This window comes from Thalassophryne amazonica, chromosome 10 (genome assembly GCF_902500255.1).
Source record: "Thalassophryne amazonica chromosome 10, fThaAma1.1, whole genome shotgun sequence".
Lineage (NCBI taxonomy): Eukaryota > Metazoa > Chordata > Actinopteri > Batrachoidiformes > Batrachoididae > Thalassophryne > Thalassophryne amazonica.
In genome coordinates, this window is record NC_047112.1 from 17,783,977 (window position 1) to 17,804,665 (window position 20,689).

Below are 20,689 nucleotides of genomic sequence, written 5' to 3' on the forward strand. Positions count from 1 at the left end.
TTCATACCCTGCGCATTCTATACACACACACACACGTTGTTTTTGACTTTTGTAATTTCATCATGACGTCTGTAGAAATTCATTATGAAGGTATCTGTACCAAATTAATCACAAATATTTTGCTCATCTATGCTTCAGATCATCCTTCCAAGTTTTGTTATTGAGATATGAAAAAAGCCACAACAATAATTATAAACAGCCGACACGCGCAACAGAAACTTTTTCATACCACACTTTCCTTGACCTTTGACCAAACCACTCCAAAATCTAATCACCTCTAGATATCAAAGTAATATTCCCACCAGGTTTGGAGGAAATCCATCCAGCAATTTTTGAGTCATCTGTCCACATGGCAAACAATACTCCATCATGACTTTGGATAAAAAAAATAATAGCAATTTTAAAAAGTGTGTGTGTGTGTGGGGGGGGGGGGGGGGGAGCACACAGAACATAAATAGCTGAGGATTAGGGACAAATTTCACCAACATGATTCATCTTCAGTGCCGTGGACAGAGAGAAAAAGAGCCGAATCAGTTGGCCTGAAATAACTGCACCCTAAGGTACAAGTTCAACAGTAAATTGACAGGGAAGCAGAAAGAATACTAAAGGAATCTTCCCTGAAAATGCCATTTTCATTAGATTTGCACTTCCCTACGTCATCATGCAAATTACATGTAGCTAGTTGAAAGAGTCTCTGCTCTGAGTGTTCTGCACAGAGATTTCTTGGTCCCACTATCGTGCTTTGGGTAGTGTTACAAGAGACTTTCACTGAGTCATATATATATATATATATATATATATATATATATATATATATATATATATACACACATACACACACACACACACACACACACACACACACACACACACACACACACACCCACCCCCTGGCAAAAAATATGGAATCACCGGCCTCGGATGATGTTCATTCACTTGTTTAATTTTGTAGAAAAAAAGCAGATCACAGACATGACACAAAACTAAAGTCATTTCAAATGGCAACTTTCTGGCTTTAAGAAACACTATAAGAAATCAAGAAAAAAAGATTGTGGCAGTCAGTAACGGTTACTTTTTTAGACCAAGCAGAGAAAAAAAAATATGGAATCACTCAATTCTGAGGAAAAAATTATGGAATCACCCTGTAAATTTTCATCCCCAAAACTAACACCTGCATCATATCAGATCTGCTCGTTAGTCTGCATCTAAAAAGGAGTGAACACACCTTGGAGAGCTGTTGCACCAAGTGGACTGACATGAATCATGGCTCCAACACGAGAGATGTCAATTGAAACAAAGGAGAGGATTATCAAACTCTTAAAAGAGAGTAAATCATCACGCAATGTTGCAAAAGATGTTGGTTGTTCACAGTCAGCTGTGTCTAAACTCTGGGCCAAATACAAACAACATGGGAAGGTTGTTAAAGGCAAACATACTGGCAGACCAAGGAAGACATCAAAGCGTCAAGACAGAAAACTTAAAGCAATATGTCTCAAAAATCGAAAAATGTACAACAAAACAAATGAACGAATGGGAAGAAACTGGAGTCAACGTCTGTGACCGAACTGTAAGAAACCGCCTAAAAGAAATGGGATTTACATACAGAAAAACTAAACGAAAGCCATCATTAACACCTAAACAGAAAAAAACAAGGTTACAATGGGCTAAGGAAAAGCAATTGTGGACTGTGGATGACTGGATGAAAGTCATATTCAGTGATGAATCTCGAATCTGCATTGGGCAAGGTAATGATGCTGGAACTTTTGTTTGGTGCTGTTCCAATGAGATTTATAAAGATGACTGCCTGAAGAGAACATGTAAATTTCCACAGTCATTGATGATATGGGGCTGCATGTCAGGTAAAGGCACTGGGGAGATGGCTGTCATTACATCATCAATAAATGCACAAGTTTATGTTGATATTTTGGACAATTGAAAGGATGTTTGGGGATGATGAAATCATTTTTCAAGATGATAATGCATCTTGCCATAGAGCAAAAACTGCAAAAACATTCCTTGCAAAAAGACACATAGGGTCAATGTCAATGAGCAGATCTGATTTGATGCAGGTGTTAATTTGGGGGATGAAAATTTACAGGGTGATTCCTTAATTTTTTCCTCAGAATTGAGTGATTCCATATTTTTTTCCTCTGCTTGGTCTAAAAAAGTAACCGTTACTGACTGCCACAATCTTTTTTTCTTGATTTCTTATAGTGTTTCTTAAAGCCAGAAAGTTGCCATTTGAAATGACTTTAGTTTTGTGTCATGTCTGTGATCTGCTTTTTTTCTACAAAATTAAACAACTGAATGAACATCCTCTGAGGCCGGTGATTCCATAATTTTTGCCAGGGGTTGTATACACACGAGGTTGGGTAGGATTACTTTGAAAGAATACATTTGTATTACATTTCAAAGTAATCCTACCCAACCTTGTGTGTGTGTGTGTATATATATATATATATATATATACACACACACACAAATACATACATACACACACACACACACTCAACAAAAATATAAACGCAACACTTTTGGTTTTGCTCCCATTTTGTATGAGATGAACTCAAAGATCTAAAATTTTTTCCACATACACAATATCACCATTTCCCTCAAATATTGTTCACAAACCAGTCTAAATCTGTGATAGTGAGCACTTCTCCTTTGCTGAGATAATCCATCCCACCTCACAGGTGTGCCATATCAAGATGCTGATTAGACACCATGATTAGTGCACAGGTGTGCCTTAGACTGTCCACAATAAAAGGCCACTCTGAAAGGTGCAGTTTTGTTTTATTGGGGGGGGGATATCAAGTCAGTATCTGGTGTGACCACCATTTGCCTCATGCAGTGCAACACGTCTCCTTCGCATAGAGTTGATCAGGTTGTCAATTGTGGCCTGTGGAATGTTGATCCACTCCTCTTCAATGGCTGTGCAAAGTTGCGACGACGAACTGGAGTCAGGTCGAGACCCCGATGAGGATGAGGAGCATGCAGATGAGCTTCCCTGAGACGGTTTCTGACAGTTTGTGCAGAAATTCTTTGGTTATGCAAACCGATTGTTTCAGCAGCTGTCCGAGTGGCTGGTCTCAGACAATCTTGGAGGTGAACATGCTGGATGTGGAGGTCAGGGGCTGGTGCGGTTACACGTGGTCTGCGGTTGTGAGGCTGGTTGGATGTACTGCCAAATTCTCTGAAACGCCTTTGGAGACGGCTTGTGGTAGAGAAATGAACATTCAATACACGAGCAACAGCTCTGGTTGACATTCCTGCTGTCAGCATGCCAATTGCACGCTCCCTCAAATCTTGCGACATCTGTGGCATTGTGCTGTGTGATAAAACTGCACCTTTCAGAGTGGTCTTTTATTGTGGACAGTCTAAGGCAAACCTGTGCACTAATCATGGTGTCTAATCAGCATCTTGATATGGCACACCTGTGAGGTGGGATGGATTATCTTAGCAAAGGAGAATTGCTCACTATCACAGATTTAGACTGGTTTGTGATCAATATTTGAGGGAAATGGTGATATTGTGTATGTGGAAAAAGTTTTAGATCTTTGAGTTCATCTCATACAAAATGGGAGCAAAACCAAAAGTGTTGCGTTTATATTTTTGTTGAGTGTACATACACACCTTAAAAGAATAGCCATTGACATTTTGAAATGAAAATTTTAAAATGTGTTAATGTCTCATTATTAGATTAAACTTACTACCTTTTAAGACTAAGGATCTGCAAGAACCCTGTTGTGAGACAATAACCAAGGTGACAGACGGCCACTGTCAGACAGTGGGGCAGACACGTATGTGAAACAATGACAAGAATGACAAAATGTGCACTTACATTGTTTGGTATATAATAAAAACAGGAGTGCCACTGCAGATGAGGATGAAGCAAACTGTAAAAACAAACACTTTGAAATGCAAATGTTCTCACAAGTTGGAACTTTATTATAAATCAAACCTAACTGCTGACTAAAAAACAAAAAATAACCCAGTTTTAACTCGTTTACATAAATTGACAAAAATAAAATGATTCGACAGATGACATCATCAGAACCCCGCTCAAACAATTGACTGCTCAATTATTTAAAAGGTACTTAAGAAGGAAAAACAGAAGATAAACTTTCATGATCGTGTCGACCTAATAAATCAAAACTGAAAAGTCAAAGCAGCACAATGGTTTTGCCTGGATGTTTGACTTCATTCACAAATTTCCAGCATTCTCTTCAGGGGACAGAAGACATCCTCTGCTCAAACTTGTAGCACTTCCTCAAATCTGAGAGACAGAGAGAGAGGGAGATTAGAGTGCATAAATTCTGCATATACAAAATGTTCCATCATGGTTCAGGTTTACAGCTGGGACTCTGCATCTTGCTCAAGGGCACTTCTGCAGAGCAGTGTTTCTGTTGACGGGCTTTAAAAGTTAGAGAACAGTCTCGTAACATAACAACTTGCTAAGTAATTTGAAAGGTTGCTAGGCAGCCAAGACATCAAGTTTAAACTGGTCATAACAATTACATTTACACACTTCTAAAAAGGGACAACACTTCTGACCTTAATGTTTTAGTTTGTTGAATTTGCTGTTGTTTCGTGTTCAGTTTTGGCCATTATTATTATGATTATTATTATTATATTTTATGAAGCAGTTTGTGTATTTGAATTGAACCTGCCATATATACGCCACCCAAAAATGTATTAATTGTTAAAGCTGCAGCATGCAGGATTTCAGGGCGTTAATTAGCAGACATGGAAGTTAACCTTCATAACCATCTGATAATTTGTATATAATCACCTGCAACAACAAATCAGACTAGACCACATCAGAACTGTGCAAGACTCCCATAAGTGGTCTGGAACTGGAAGTATTTTTCAAATTTCCAAATGTTTTATGTGTTTTACAAAAATTATACCCAAACCCTACCTTAACCCTAACTCATCTATTCAAGATTAAATAATACGAAAAGTTGCCAGTAAAGCCCGACCGATATGGATTTTTTGAGGCCAATGCCGATATTTGGATGGAAAAAATGCCGATAATCGATAAATTGGCTGATTTGCCGATAAATCAGCCGATTTTTTTTAAATGAATAAAATGTAATTGGACCCTTAACAAAAAAGGTATGAGCTAAAAGCTGAAGCTTTGTCCTCATATTGATTAACTTTATAACAGAGAAGAATTTTCAAGTTCAAAAAATGCAATCAAGAATTAAACCTTTATGAAATTAGCAAATACATATCCTTAAAAAGAGTTGTGAAATACATCTGATCTTGTACCTCTTGTTGCTGCAACTTAGATATAGGTTCAGGATAAGGATATAGATCCTCATAAACTTACTTGTATGCTTTTGTCAGCCGATCAGTGCAGTGTGACGGTGAACTACAAGGGCCGGTGATGACCACATTTAAGCAGGGATATAAGCAGCTCTCAGTTGAATGAGTCAGAGCTCCATCTACTGGACAAACTGTGCAAGGACATTTTACATTGCCGACACAAACATTATTTCAGTAACTGTTCTGTTTTTTGAGAAATTATCTGCGTTCTATCGGCAAAATTGCGGCCGATAGTGAGTACTTTGAAAAGGGCTTATATCGGCCGATAATATTGGCTGAGCTCTAGTGGGCCAGGACCACCTCACCAGGCAGTCAAGTAGCACAGCCATGTTGATGCAGTAGCCCCAGAGGAACATACTTAATACTTACACCACCTTTGGCATTTTGCAGTGAGGATTAAATAAATAAAATCAGTGGTTGCTCACTGTCTACTGATTACTAGTGCAAGCTAACAAATTTGAGAGCCTTCATTTTTCTGAAATGTGGTTTTGCACATTTTGTGTGAATTTCGGTCCACAAAGAGGCAAAACGCATTATTAAAATTTTTTTTAAAAAGTACACCAACACTGAGCCTGCGAGCCTCAATGTCTCATAATTTCTGAAAACAGACAGAAGGTATCAAATTCAGCCGTATTCTCATTAAATGAAATATATAAAGTTTTCTTCATTCACTGTTAGTTTGATGGAATCTATATTAAAAAAGTGTTTATTTCATTGAAGAAAAGGAGTTGTCCAACCACAACTTTCTTAATAATTTTTCCTATGAAGGTGGTTTAGGGGTCATTTTGCAGCTTTTTGTTTGCTCTTACCAGAAACAGTGATGAAACATAAATACTGAGAACACTTAGATTTTTTTGTTGTCATTCCTAAATAAAATAAACAGAATGAAGACCAGGGTGGCTGGGCGCTCCCTTAGAGATAGGGTGAGGAGCTTGGTCACTCGGGAGGAGCCCGGAGTCGAGCCGCTGCTCCTCCACGTCAAAAGGAGCCAGCTGAGGTGGCTCGGGCATGTTTTCTGGATGCCCCCTGGACGCCTCGCTGGAGAGGTGTTCTGGGCACGGTCCCATCGGGAGGAGGCCCCGGGGAAGACCCAGGACACGCTGGAGGGACTACGTCTCTCGGCTGGCTTGGGAACGCCTCAGGGTTCCCCCGGAGGAGCTGGGGGAGGTGTGCGTGGATCGGGAGGTCTGGGCAGCTTTGTTAAAAGGGAGTTTTTCCTTCCCATTGTCGCCAAGTGCTTGCTCACAGGGGGTCCTTTTGACCGTTGGGGTTTTTCCGTAATTATTGTATGGCTTTGCCTTACAATATAAAGCACCTTGGGGCAACTGTTTGTTGTGATTTGGCGCTATATAAATAAAATTGATTTGATTTAAAATCTGGTGGCATTCATTATACTATAATACAGATCATAATTTGCTTTAAAAATATCTGTACTTGAGGATAAGACCACTTCAGGTGGCAAACTATTCCAGATCTTTACTGCTCGGTTACTAAAGAATTCTTTCCTCACATTTAATCTAGATCTATTAACTTCAAAGCACGATTCATGACCTCTAAGGCCAGTATACCTTCTCAATTCAAAAAAATACAGTGGGGTCAACATTGTCAAAGCCATGCAAAATTTTGTATATTTCAAATCAAATCACCTCGAGTTCGTCTGTCTTCAAGACTTGTGAGACCAAGTTGCAAGAGCCTATCCTCATAAGACAAATTTTTAAATTCTGGAACCAACTTAGTGGCCCTTCTCTGTACTTTCTCTAAAATATTTTTGTCTTTCTGCAAATATGGTGACCATGCCTGCACACAATATTCAAGGTGAGGACGAACAAACGTTTTGTATAAAAGAAGAAAGGAGTCTTTGTCAATAAACAAAAAAGCCCTTTTTATCATCCCAAGAATTCTATTGGCCTTAGCTGCCGAAAGAGCAATGTGGCGGGAAAAGGATAAGTCCTTAGAAATCAACACTCCTAGGTCTCTTTCTTCTGAAACTGCTTCTAATTGTTTTTCATTCATAAAATAATCATAACATGGATTTTTTCTTCCAATATGGAGAACTTTACATTTTCCTTCATTAAACCCAAGTAACCATTCTTCAGACCAAGCCATGAGACTGACTGGAGGTCTTCCCCATCAGCTAAAGAAAGGATGGGGTGATACACCTTCGTGTCATCAGCGAAAATTTTACAATTTGACTTTATTGCACATGGCAAATTATTAATAAAAAGCAAGAACAATATCGGCCCTATGACCGATCTAACTATGAGATGACACTCAAATAAAAAAAAGTGTCCTAATAATCGCTCTTATTTTTAAGTTTCATTTGGATTTTGAACTGTTAAATAAAAAAGTGGCTTTGGCCGCAGGAAATCCCTTAGCAAGGGCGTTAACCAATCAGACGGCTGGGGCGTTGTAACGTGACGACTATAAGCCAATCAGAGGGACCCACCTCACGTACCAGTATTTTAAATAAATCACACCGGCTGAAAAAAAAAACCAAAAAAAAAAAAAAACGAATGTCCTCCTGACTCACCGGGTTGAACACGTCCATCAAAGCTCGGATCTCCGCTCGATGCTGAGCAGCTCCACCTCGAAGATAAGTGTGGCTCCTCCGGGGATTTTGGGAGGAGCTCCGCGGTCGCCGTAGCCGAGCTCGGCGGGGATGACCAGCTTCCTCTTCTCGCCCTCGCACATGCCCAGCAGGCCCTGGTCCCAGCCTTTGATCACCTGCCCGGTGCCCAGAGTGAAGGTGAACGGTTTGTCCCGCGGAATGCTGCTGTCGAACTCGGTGCCGTCCTCCAGCCGGCCGGTGTAGTGCATGTTCAGCACGTCGCCTTTGCGCGATTTGATTGGACAGTTGTCCACGCGCTTCTTAATGCCGATTTGCAGCTTCTTCTTCTCCGCTCCTCTCGCTACCGGCGGCCACACGCACAGCACGGCAAATAACACTAACACTCGCATGGTCGGCAGTTCCTTCGACGCTTACAGCTGAGTGTAAGGACAAAAGTTTGGAAGAAAGGTACACCAGCTGCTAGGAAACAAGCGTCACAAGCAAAAACGTCCGACGGGAAACAGGTCGTCGTCATCGTCTTCTTCGTGTTCTACATAGACACACCAGTGCAACGGCTGAATAGCGCCACCTTATGACTGGAGTGTGGCGCAGCAGCTTTACAAACAGAAAAATTATACTTAGGAATTGCTGTTCTTGGGTCTCTTTTAGTCGGTATTCTACTTCCCTTGTTGCTTTTGTTTTTTTTACTTGATCTGATTTATTTGCCAATAAAATACATGTATGTAAAAACAATACAGTGTACAGAATGACTGATGAAAGCACAATAAAGCATAAAACTTATTTCCATTTGATTGATTTACAAAATTCCACACAAGACGTACAACAAAATACCATGTGTTAAAACATATATAATACATTTATCATGGCATTTCAAAAATGACACAAAAAGTCGAAAGACTTCTTTCCATTGTGGTCCTCAACTATTTTTTTTTTATAACTTTTATTTTGTCATTACAGATCAATTTTGATTTTTACTTGTTTTATAGGAGACTGGAACCTGTTTGTCTATAATATACACTGGTTATATTGTAACTTTGTGTTTTTGTTTTCTGTAGGAACGTTTGTGATTTTTCATTACATTTTTATGTGATATTTCTTTGCCATCTTTCTTATCTTCATGCTGTGATATTTTTTTATTTTGTTTTAATGTTTAATTGTACTATGTAGAGCTGCAACTAACAATTATTTTCACAATCAGTTAATCCATTGATTATTTTCTAGTCTATTATGTCCATAAAGTGGTGAAAATTATTACTATTACTACTGTACTTTTATTTCTTTAAACAAGATTACCAACTCATATGATTCTCTCACCAGATGTTTCACTCATCACTCACTCATCTTTAACCGCTCATCCGGGATTGGGTCGCAGGGGCAACAGTTCCAGGGGACCCCAGACTTTCCTTTCCCAGGCCAAATTGACCACCTCTGACTGGGGGATCCTGAGGTGTTCCCAGACCAGAGTGGAGATATAATGGTAAATGGACTGCATTTATATAGCGCTTTTCCATCTGCATCAGACGCTCAAAGCGCTTTACAATTATGCCTCACATTCACTCCAATGTCAGGGTGCTGCTAATCTCTCCACCTAGTCCTGGGTCTTCCTCTGGGTCTCCTACCAGATGGACGTGCCTGGATTGGAACACCTCCCTACGGAGACGCCCAGGGGGCATCCTTACCAGATGCCCGAACCACCTCAACTGGCTCTTTTCAACGCAAAGGAGCAGTGGCACTACTCCGATGTTTCATTTCAGATATGTTTGACAAATTTTACATTTTGAATTTCAGTGCGTTTTCACATTTCTATTTATGCATGATGTGCTTTTTATGTACAATTTTTAAATCACATGAATAAAATAATGATTTATGTTTATTTTTTTGTTACAAGGAACAGAGAATACAAGATTTATCTTCCTTCTGTTTCTTTTTGTTCGTGATAAATATTTGACATGAATATAAATAAATAAAGTGGATCTTAAATAAGTAAAGCTAGTCCACACTAGGTGGCGGTAATCCACTTAAACGCTGGTTGCCTAACCGCCGCCACAAAAAATAAAAATAAGAAGACGCGGTCACATTCGCTGGACGTTTTTTATTAGAAGTAGGTAACTTTTTTTTTTTTTTTTTGGGAAAAAAAAGTTAAAAAACAGTTATATCACAAGTGTGTTATTTACATGTTTCTTGTCACCAGTTTAAACTAACAGCAAGTGTGTGTTTATTTCAGCGCTGAATTCTTCGCGTGTTGAACAGCACAGCTAGCTACTTAGCTAGCAGCTGAAGGACGTCCAACAGAAACATGTTGTCCCGTCTGTTGTATTCTATCGTCAACAACCTGCGCGTCATCGAGAAGCTCTCAGAGTCCCGTCCGATCCGCAGAGCGGCTCAGATCACGGTGTACGCCCTGACCAAGGCTCATATCGCCGGACGAGACGCCTCGCAGCGGGTGCTGCGGTCCGACACGCTGCGGCAGGTCCGACAGGAGGCCAGCAAAGTCCCCGGAGACCTGGAGGAGGTGGGGAACCGCCTGAGGAGGGTCAGCGGAACCTTCGTCAACGAGGTGAAACAGGGATGGAAGGATAGCTCCAGACAGATCAAGAAATGAGGGACATCACAGCACTTCTGCCTAATCAAAGACCATTGGGTGAAGAAAACAGTTCTGTGGGGTTTGAAAAGTGACTGCATGCTGTGATCAGCTCATTTGCTGGTGATCAGCTGGTGGTTGTTCAGAATGTACACCAGTATTTCCTAGAGTCCCTTGATTGAGAGAGTAATGACATGACAAGTTAAAAAAAAAAAATGGTCCTGTGACTCGTGGTGTCATTTTGGGTTCAAAATTGCATTTGCTGTTAATCTATCTGCATGTAAATCCAGCTATTTACTGTCATTCGCTGAAAAAGCTGGGTTGCTGTGCATTTGGATGCACAAATAGACGCAGCAAGGGCTTCAAGTTGTACAGATTCCTTTCAGATCTGAACAAAAGAAAAATTTGGGAAAATGAAGTCAGCCATGTGGGATGGAAGCCGACATCATCAAAGCTTTGTGAGGTAAATTTATTGTTCAGTCCCATGTACAGTAAAACTCACCTAATCCATCATCGTGTCATCCAGATATTCGCAGTCACCAGACCAATGTTATGTATTCTTTTCCATGTAACAAACACTGTATATAATGGATTTTTCACTCCCATCGGATAAAATGTCCCATCCGAACGCAATGTATTTCCATTAAAAACCCTGAGCAGTCTGGACGTGCAAAGTAACAGAGGTACAAATTAATTACACTTGCCAATTTGAGGAAAGTTGGGACCGGAGTCTGACACTTTTTTGCTTTTACTGCTTTGGCTGCCATTATATTTGAATCGTTTTTGTAGTTCGCACACTGATGACAAATGGATCACAAAAGTCCGCAACTTTGCAACACAGTGTCTGAAAACTGTACAGCTTACCTTTGAATTGGAGGAGGTGATTGTAGAAAGAAAAGCTTGTTGAGCATCAAATTAGTCCATAATAAAGCATAATCCAGCGACGGAGAACTTTAAAATTGTCACACACATCACTGCATGACACGGAATTACAGCTGTGGAGCTGCATAAATCAGGCTTTAAATGAATTAAATACATCAACACAAATTGTAAATTTGATAGCTTAACTGTTTTTATATTTTGATAGCACCTGTACCTGGATGTGTTGCTGTATGTGGTTAAATTATTTAAAAAATGTTGAAAACAAAAGGTTCATTCAGTAGTTCAGTGCAGTTGGAACCAAAATGGTGCCATGTTCTCAGTTGACATTCACATTACATTCACTCGCTCATCTTCAGCTGTTTTCTTCAGTTAAGGGTCAAGGACTATCCCGGCAGTCGCAGGGCGTGAGGAGAGGTACACCCTGGACAGGACGCCAGTCTGTTGCAGGGCCACATATAGACAAACACACGCACACCTATGGACAATTTAAAAGTTTCCAGTCCACCTAACCTGTATGTTTTTGGATGTGGGAGGAAGATGGAGCACTCTGATTGAAATCTGTGTTCAAAAAATATGCCAGTTGTCACAGTTGTGTAACCTAACTAGCCACAAACAGATTGTTCCTGGACATAGAGTACAGATGTTTGTCCAGATTTTAGACCTGCATTTGTTGGGGCTGCAGGTAACAATTATTTCCATAATCGAGTAATGATTCAATTAATATTTTCAATTAGTTGTTAGGTCTGTAAAATATCACAAAATGGTGCAAAAATGTCATTGAGTCCAAGATGACCCTTTCCAATGTCTTATTTTGTCCACAGCTCAAAGATTAGTCATGCTCAATTTGCTATGGTGAATTTATCATGCAGAGGTGGATACTTTTATTCACAATTGCTGAGCTTGTTTCTCAGTTGCAACTAGTACATGCGTAGTAACGTATGTCTGAGCATATTGAAATTCAAGAATTTCTGAAATTTCGAGTGCATGTGCAGTTGCATACTTTGCACAGTGCAGACTCTATATGACATTGGCAGTTGGCACTGCAGTCTGTAACAACATGCAGTTTGTTTGTGTTGCACCATGGCAGTGAATCTTCGGTCTGCTTCTAGTTTGTACATTTGCACATGAAAATGAAACATAACGGAATGTTAGTCTTTTAAAGTTGTACTTGGAGTGTTTTGGGATCCACAGGGATAATTCACGATCTTGATCTAAAGCCCTGTTACTGAACTTGTAACTAAAATATCCAAAATATTAAAAAGTAGAATGTAAATCAACATGTCTTCTGTAAAATGGGAGGAGCAAATGTTGTGAAAATCTGTTTTGGGCCATAATATATTGTATGAAGTAGCAGCTGAGCCATTCTGACACAGTTGCCTTGGTTGGGATCAGGAAAAAATAGCTTCTTTTTTTTTTTTCCTAGTAGCACTGTTTTTGGTGCATCTGACTTTTTTTTTTTTGGCATGACTGAAGTACAGAAATGCTACAAACCTGCCTTTGGAAACATACTGAACACTTTGTTTTACCCTTCGTGTTGGTTGCTATGGGGCCTCGTGCATTGTGGGAGGCAAGTCCCACTTCTTCAGTTAGCGCTTCATGAAATGTAATATTACACATTTGAAAGAAAATTTTATCGAGTATGTGTGTGCAGAATACTACTTTCTATGAAAATGTACATGGGCAGAAAATTTCAAACATCTTAACTAAAGTGGCTCATGTTTCTCAAAACAAATCCTACTGAAGTCATTTTTAATTTGTACTATGAAATGAGTTTTGATTTTTAATGGTGATAATGCCATGAACTTTTTTACCCAAGTGATAAATTTGTGAAAAGCATAGCTGGCACTAATGTCCAAAACATGCTTTTGTTTCAGATTTCTGACATATTTCTTCAGGTTTGTTGTATTTGAGAAAACTGGTGGAAAAAATGTAATTTTCCACTTATGTGTGTAAATATCGGCCTGTATTGGCCTCGTTTTGATGGAAATGTGTGTCTTTAAAATATCACTTGACCATAACGGGTTAACAAACACAAATGTGCAAATAACAACAGATTACAAATCACAAAATTTATATCCCAAATTTATAAAAATTTCCAAATTCAGACGTATAAGGTGTATGTACAGTAGAAAAGACTGAATGAATAGTTTCCCTCACATGCAGCATCATTCCTTGCAATTCCAACAGATTGAGCTGGGCTGTAAAACAAAGCAGTCCAGATATGTCCAGTGCTAGTTTCCAAACTCGTTAAAATCCTTTAAGTACTTTTTTTTGTAGCTTCATTGGAGTATCAAAGGATTACTGTTAAAATACAGGGTGGGCCAATAAAATGATTATATAAATATATATTTATAATATATATTTATATAAATATATATTTCAATATATATTGCAAAACCGCAGGGTGTTCAATACTTATTTTCCTCACTGTGTGTGTGTGTGTGTATATATATATATATATATATATATATATATATATATATATATATAAAGGCTGTATTTAAAGTGGCCAGATGTTTAGAAATTGTACAGTATTATTGACTCGAGCGCTTTGCGAAATTCGTTGTACCTGCATTCATTCTGTTTTATCCACATTAAAGGTAAATGTCCACCAGGTGGAGATAGTGCTCCATTTTGAGAACCTTGGCACACTCCGGCAACCAGCACGTTGCTTATAGTCGATAAATTGAGGATGTCGGTGGACAGTTTGCTGCTTGTTTTAGCGTTCAGCACAAACAGTTTTAGGTTTTGGACTTAAAGGAGACCTGCATGGAAAAAAATGCAGTCAGATTTTTTGAACAAAAATGACTTACATTTACACATGAGATCCTTCTGAATGTAGTAAAGTAAATCTGCAAGCCCAGATCTGTCATTCAACGGAGAAATCTTCATTTGAAAATTACAAATTTACAGCTAACATTTAGCCCTCCACAAATTGTCCCTCTCATCATGGACACTGCCGAGACATCACGGACAAGACCCTCCCAGCATGCATTGCGCCAATTGTAATTTGTGGATTTACGTCAGTTTGCATCTGCACCTTTTTCTTGTCTTATACGGAAGGATCTACTTTTTTTAAAACTTCATATTGTCTTGCTGCACGTTTGGTGAGTACACATTTATTTGTGCTTGAAAATTATTTTGGGGGACTTTTTCATACGCCTGTTTGATTGAGTGGTGTCGCAATGAAAATCTACTGTCTTTCGCCTCCGGTACCATCGTGGGATATGGAGGCGAGACCCGCAAAGAATCCCAGTCATTAAAAATATATAAACCTCTCTCAGCGTCCATGGAGCTCTGGGGCTCCGATTGCCGAGACGTGCGGTGCTGTGGATTTTGCCGCAAGAAGTCTGTCCTTGCAGCAACAGGTGTACCGGCCGCTTCGCATTAAAACAGCGAGTGTAATCTCAGGACTTGTGCCAAGTGTGCTGCAGCTCCATTCAGTAGACAGAGAGGCGATGCCAGTGTTGTGCGCTCAATCTGGCACAACACCGGCTGCAAAGCAGACACGGGCGGTGTGAGTGGCGTTGGCGGTTAACGAGCTCGTTAACGAGCCCGCTGACTTAATAAGCTCAGCGGAGGCAGAGAACGGGAGAGGAAGAACGGTGCCCGCTGTCGATGTCGTTGCTGATCTGAGCACACAGATATGTATCTCACATTCATTGCAGCTTACTTTTGGATGTTGAAACCAGGACGTGTATAACAGAACATTACTAACAGATAAAATCAGTTTCAATGCGGGATCGGACTGAAGGCGGGAGCGCGTCGTCTTGTCCCTGATGTCATGGAAATGATACGGCTGTACAAACTTTTCACGGAGGGCTAAATTTTAGCTGCAAATTTGTCATTTTTAAACGAAGATTTCTCCGCTGAATTACAAATTTGGGCTTACAGATTTACTTTACTGCATTCACAAGGGTCTTATAAATACATATCAGCTATTTCTGAAATCTGACCACATTTATTTCAATGCAGGTCTACTTTAAGGGAGGATAAAAAATTTATTTTGTATTTTATATATACCAGTAACTTTTTTTACACCTGGTTATAGTTAAGACGTGTGTTCTCTGTGTTTGATGATCCTTTGTCAGATCTACATGATCAGCAGTGGGAAGAAGAAGAGATGGAAAAGGGTTGAGAATTACTGACAAACCTCAGAGAACAGTGGTGTTACTTATGTGTTGTATTACCTGCTGCCACATTTACCAGAACTGTACCAGAATTCACTAGTTAAGTCATCACTGAGTTCCTAAAGTACTCAATTTAGACATTTTAAACCTGCTGTGAATCCAAGACTGAGATCATAGTTCATTCAGGGGTGTTTTTCTAAACAGCTGGTGATGTAATGAGGCCCCCCCCCCCCCCCCCCCCCCGTTTTTTTTTTTTTTTTTTTTTTTTTTTTTTTTTTAAGCACGTTTCTGCTTCAATACAGTCTCTGGAACAATATTCCAAAGTACAAGTGTTGTAAAGTTTGTGAAGTGTACTAATGTGCAGTACAGAGGAAAATGTTTGGCATCATCCTCAGCCACACATTCTATCTATTTTGTAATTCCAGTTTTACTTTCCTATTTTGCTGTATAATTTGTCCTGTATTTTTTCCTCAACTATTTTTTATTTTTCAGAAAAAAAAAACAATACCAAAAAAAAAACAAGTGCCCTGTAGTCCAGCAGTTAAGGGATACAATCGAGCACTTTTTTACAAAAGCGCCAAACTTTGTCCAGGGACTCTAGGTTATATTATGTCATGTCAAAGCGGGAGACATTTGATTTTAGCCCTGTATCCTTTTTTTAAAAGGGTGTTTGCATGGTTATAATACAGTGTATATTTTGCTATTCATATGACAATACGATCATATGGTTATTATGTAGGGGGCCGGTGATCAAGATTGGACATTGTTAAGCTGTAGAGAATGGCTACTGCAACTAGTGCAAAGTTATACTGAGCTTATGTGATCATGTATCATCCGTTGTGCGGCGTCATACGTCGTCGTACATCCTTATACATTAGCAGGGTGGTATGTTTCAAAATGGAAAGAGGTACAGGACTCATTTCAGGCCTGTAGGGATCTTTAACAGGCCTCTACCTCTGAGACATAACATTAGGTCACTGTGATCTTCCTAGCATGAAAGCTGTAGAGAGTAGTTAATTAAAAATATTCATGAAACATTTGTGCATATCTAGGAAGTTTGTCAACCAGGTATTTACAATGTTTTCAGTTAAAAAATATGATAATTGTCTTAATACCAATAACATAAAATAATAATGATAACAACAACAACAATATTAATAATAATGGTTATAGCCATAAAAACAAAATTGATTTCTTGTAATTAATAAAAAAGCATTTCTTTCCGTTCAAACACTGTTGTTATTTTAGAGTGTAAATATGTTAGAGTGCATGAGTAGCATCTTTCCTTTGCCCTATGCTCGCAAACAGCTATATTGCATAGGTATATTGATATTCACAATGAATTAGACAATATTTAGTCACTTTCCCTAGATTAACGCTTTTTCTAAGAGTGTAAGCACACTGAAGTACATTCGAAGCATCCCTACTTAGCCTTAATACATTTTTCATAACCTTCAAGTTTATATTATGAACTTAAAAAGACATTTGGATAAGAGTTTGTCATGAATTATATGCTGTAGAAGGCTGAAAATGGTTATTCTCTTAAACCCAAGTTTTTAGAGTGTAGACGTTTATGGATTCAATGTCTCCCGATCTTATATACTTCAGGACACTATAAAGTACCTCCGATAAAGTTTTGGCACTTTTGTATAAAAGTGCATGATTCCCTTAAAATTTGTCCCTTAGCCGCCGGATGAAAATAGTCTCTATACAATCGAACGGTCCCAAATCCAGTCCTCTCCACCTCATGTCCTCTGAACAAATGAAAGGCCCCTGGATGTCCTCAAATTCATGCACTTTGTCCTTTAACATATATGTAATCCTTTCCAGTGGAAGAGGATTACTGCTGCTCAAGTGAAGGTAATAGGAGACCGTGGTCTCATTTGAACTCTCTGTGATATCGCAGGATTTGACCGCTTACGGGAACCTCCATTTAATATATACAGTAGTGTTCAGAATAATAGTAGTGCTGTGTGAATAAAAAAGATTAATCCAGGTTTTGAGTATATTTCTTATGGTTACATGGGAAACAAGGTACCAGTAGATTCAGTAGATTCTCACAAATCCAACAAGACCAAGCATTCATGATATGCACACTCTTAAGGCTATGAAATTGGTCTATTAGTAAAAAAAAAAAAAAGTAGAAAAGGGGGTGTTCACAATAATAGTAGCATCTGCTGTTGACGCTACAAACTCAAAACTATTATGTCCAAACTGCTTTTTTAGCAATCCTGTGAATCACTAAACTAGTATTTAGTTGTATAACCACAGTTTTTCATGATTTCTTCATATCTGTGAGGTATTCATTTTGTTGGTTTGGAACCATGATTTTGCTGGTTTACTAGTGTGCTTGGGGTCATTGTCTTGTTGAAACACCCATTTCAAGGGCATGTCCTCTTCAGCATAAGGCAACATGACCTCTTCAAGTATTTTGACATATCCAGACTGATCCATGATACCTGGTATGCAATATATAGGCCCAACACCATAGTAGGAGAAACATGCCCATATCATGATGCTTGCACCACCATGCTTCACTGTCTTCACTGTGAACTGTGACTTGAATTCAGAGTTTGGGGGTCGTCTCACAAACTGTCTGCGGCCCTTGGACTCAAAAGGAACAATTTTACTCTCATCAGTCTACAAAATATTCCTCAATTTCTCTTTAGGCCAGTTGATGTGTTCTTTGGCAAATTGTCTTCTGCACATCTTTTATTTAACAGAGGGACTTTGCAGGGGATTCTTGCAAATAAATTAGCTTCACACAGGTGTCTTCTAACTGTCACAGAACTTACGGGTAACTCCAGACTGTCTTTGATCATCCTGGAGCTGATCAATGGGTGAGCCTTTGCCATTCTGGTTATTCTTCTATCCATTTTGATGGTTGTTTTCCGTTTTCTTCCACGCTGTTGGGTATTTTCTCCTCCAAACATTTTTAAAACCTTTAACAAGACAAACAGAGTCAAGAAACACCAGTGAGACAGAAAATCAAATATTACGCGCGGAGTGCGGCCAGGCTGTACACCAAGGCTACACTAAAGTCTGGCCTGCTTTTCCGCTCTTTTTATTAAGAGACGCCCTCATCACATAAACAAGAAACTTGTCCTAAGGGTGGGGGTAATGACGCAAGACAAGTTTCTTCCCATAACATAAACGCATACGTCAATAAGTGCAGCTGTAAGGAAGAACACTTCAGGTCAGCACATCTCGTTCGTCTGTTGCAGGTATCAGCTGTTCTGCATCTGCCTGAAGTGTCCTGTCTTCCACACTCCTTCACACTAAACACCACATCACAAACGTCAAAACAAAATTGAATTCTCAGGATTGCATTAAGACAGGTGCAAAACAGCACATCTCCGTTCTCATGAGAAAGAAGACAAAGCTAAACAAGGTTGAATAACACGTACGTTCTCAGGATGAAGTGCAAAACAGCACAACACCGTTCTCATGAGAAAGAAGGCAAATGTACAAACGTTTAACAGTGATAACATGTATACAAAATCTCTAACATTCCCCTCCTGTTTATCGCCTGTTAAAACATACAGTAGGCATCACTCAGCTTAGCACTTCTTTTTGAGATTTTCACTAAGAGGTTCATCATGGTATGTTTTCTCTAGGCTTACACCCCAGAGGTGATGTCATCATTGTCACCATCATCGGTGTCTGGGTCATCATACTTCCATTGGTCTGGGTACAGGTCAGGAGAGCCATCGTCCTCCTTGTCGTCATCTGTCCCCAGAAGTGGATATGATGCTGGACCCCCTCCTGGTCCTGGACTTATTGCTGTGGTTATCATTCTATTTACAAGGCCTCGGAGACATGGAATACAACAACATCCACACAATGTTAGAATTGCAGCAAATACTGCTATAGACACTAATAGTGAAGAAATCAAAGACCTCCATTTTCCCATCCCTTCCAGCCACCAATCCCAGCCTTCGGTGTTTACTCCACTGTGCTCTTTCATCTTCCTGTTCAACGTCCTCAGCCCGTCAATGGCTTGAGTGAGACTGCCGTCTGCAGCTGTGTTGTTGGGAATGAATGTGCAGCATTGTTCTCCGAACATGGCACAAACACCTCCTTTCTCTGCCAACAACATATCCAGAGCAATGCGATTCTGGAAGGCCATAAGGGACGTGGCTTCTAACTGTGAATGGACAGCCTTAAATCCTTCCTCAGTCCAATTTCCTAATTTCTGTACATTGTAGTGGATGTAGTTTATTCTGTCCACGTTTTTATTAATTGAGCACCACCAACAGATGGAAGATTCGAATCCAGCTGCTATTTGATTAACCAGTTTATACTCGTCAGGCACTCCCCTGGGGACTCCTATTGCGTCAATATATGTTGGATTTCCCACTCCTTTCCAATCTCTTTTCACTCTATGTCTGGCTACGCCTTTCTGCCAATCTTCAGGAATAAGAGAGGCTGCATATGTCGTAACATCTTCAGGGGTCATGGGTATGGCTTCAACTGGTAACAATAATGATATTAATGCACAATAACCTGACACATTTCGTGGCAGTCTGTCAAAGATTCTGTTATCCCCACACCACCACCATACGTCACTCCTCCCGACAGGTTTGAATGTAGGAGTACTATGGACCACATTCTTACACCAGGCGGTGTGGTTTAAGCTACCCAAAGTCTTACTTGTCCCTGTCAAGTGTACACATGTATGGTTAGCATGCCCAACTCTGCTTGAGAATAAAGGTTTAATCTTAGTCAATTTGGTCACTGGATAGATCTTGTCCCACTTAGAACATTTGTTGTTTGCCGCAATGTATGTCTGTGTCATAGCAGTCAGTAGACAGTCTTTGGGTAATGCTGCCGGTATTACCTGTAATATAGGTCTGGGTCCCATACATACAACACAGTCCTTCTTTGCTGCTAGTCCTGCTTGTTCTGCCATTAAAAGCCAATTGTTATTTTGTCCACTAATTCCAGTAGTTACTAGGAACCAGTCATCTGCCTTCATGTCTTTTGTGCCTTGTACAGACACCCCCTTTGCTTGTATGGACACCCCCTTTGCTTGTATGGACACCCCCTTTGACGTACTTAATTCGGTCAATATTGGTTGCTGTACTCTATCTGTTTCACAGAGGAAGAAATGGAAATACGGATCTTTTCCTTGTTTGTATACCCAAAGGAGGAACAACCAACAGTCTCCCTCTATATCAGGTGGGAATATGGTTC

General features: G+C 39.7%; 2 protein-coding genes across 3 annotated transcripts; one reads left to right on the top strand and one right to left on the bottom strand.

The window, feature by feature from the left end:
- Nucleotides 1-3,931: 3,931 nt before the first annotated feature.
- On the bottom strand, nt 3,932-8,364 carry fkbp2 (FKBP prolyl isomerase 2). Of its 2 annotated transcripts, XM_034179492.1 has the most exons (3): nt 7,874-8,363; nt 7,809-7,811; nt 4,200-4,276 (listed from the first exon to the last, which is right to left on the bottom strand). In XM_034179492.1, exon 1 carries the CDS (start codon nt 8,287-8,289, stop codon nt 7,879-7,881), a length of 411 nt encoding a protein of 136 aa, XP_034035383.1. In that variant the 5' UTR covers nt 8,290-8,363; the 3' UTR covers nt 4,200-4,276; nt 7,809-7,811; nt 7,874-7,878. The 2 variants fall into 2 exon arrangements, with proteins under 2 accessions (XP_034035384.1, XP_034035383.1); XM_034179493.1 differs by lacking the exon at nt 7,809-7,811 and having other exon boundaries at nt 3,932-4,276; nt 7,862-8,364.
- Nucleotides 8,365-9,907: 1,543 nt separating this feature from the next.
- Nucleotides 9,908-12,119, top strand: si:ch211-162e15.3 (protein NCBP2AS2). The gene is made up of 2 exons (XM_034179494.1): nt 9,908-10,001; nt 10,125-12,119. Exon 2 carries the CDS (start codon nt 10,197-10,199, stop codon nt 10,500-10,502), a length of 306 nt encoding a protein of 101 aa, XP_034035385.1. The 5' UTR covers nt 9,908-10,001; nt 10,125-10,196; the 3' UTR covers nt 10,503-12,119.
- The last annotated feature ends 8,570 nt before the right edge of the window (nt 12,120-20,689 follow it).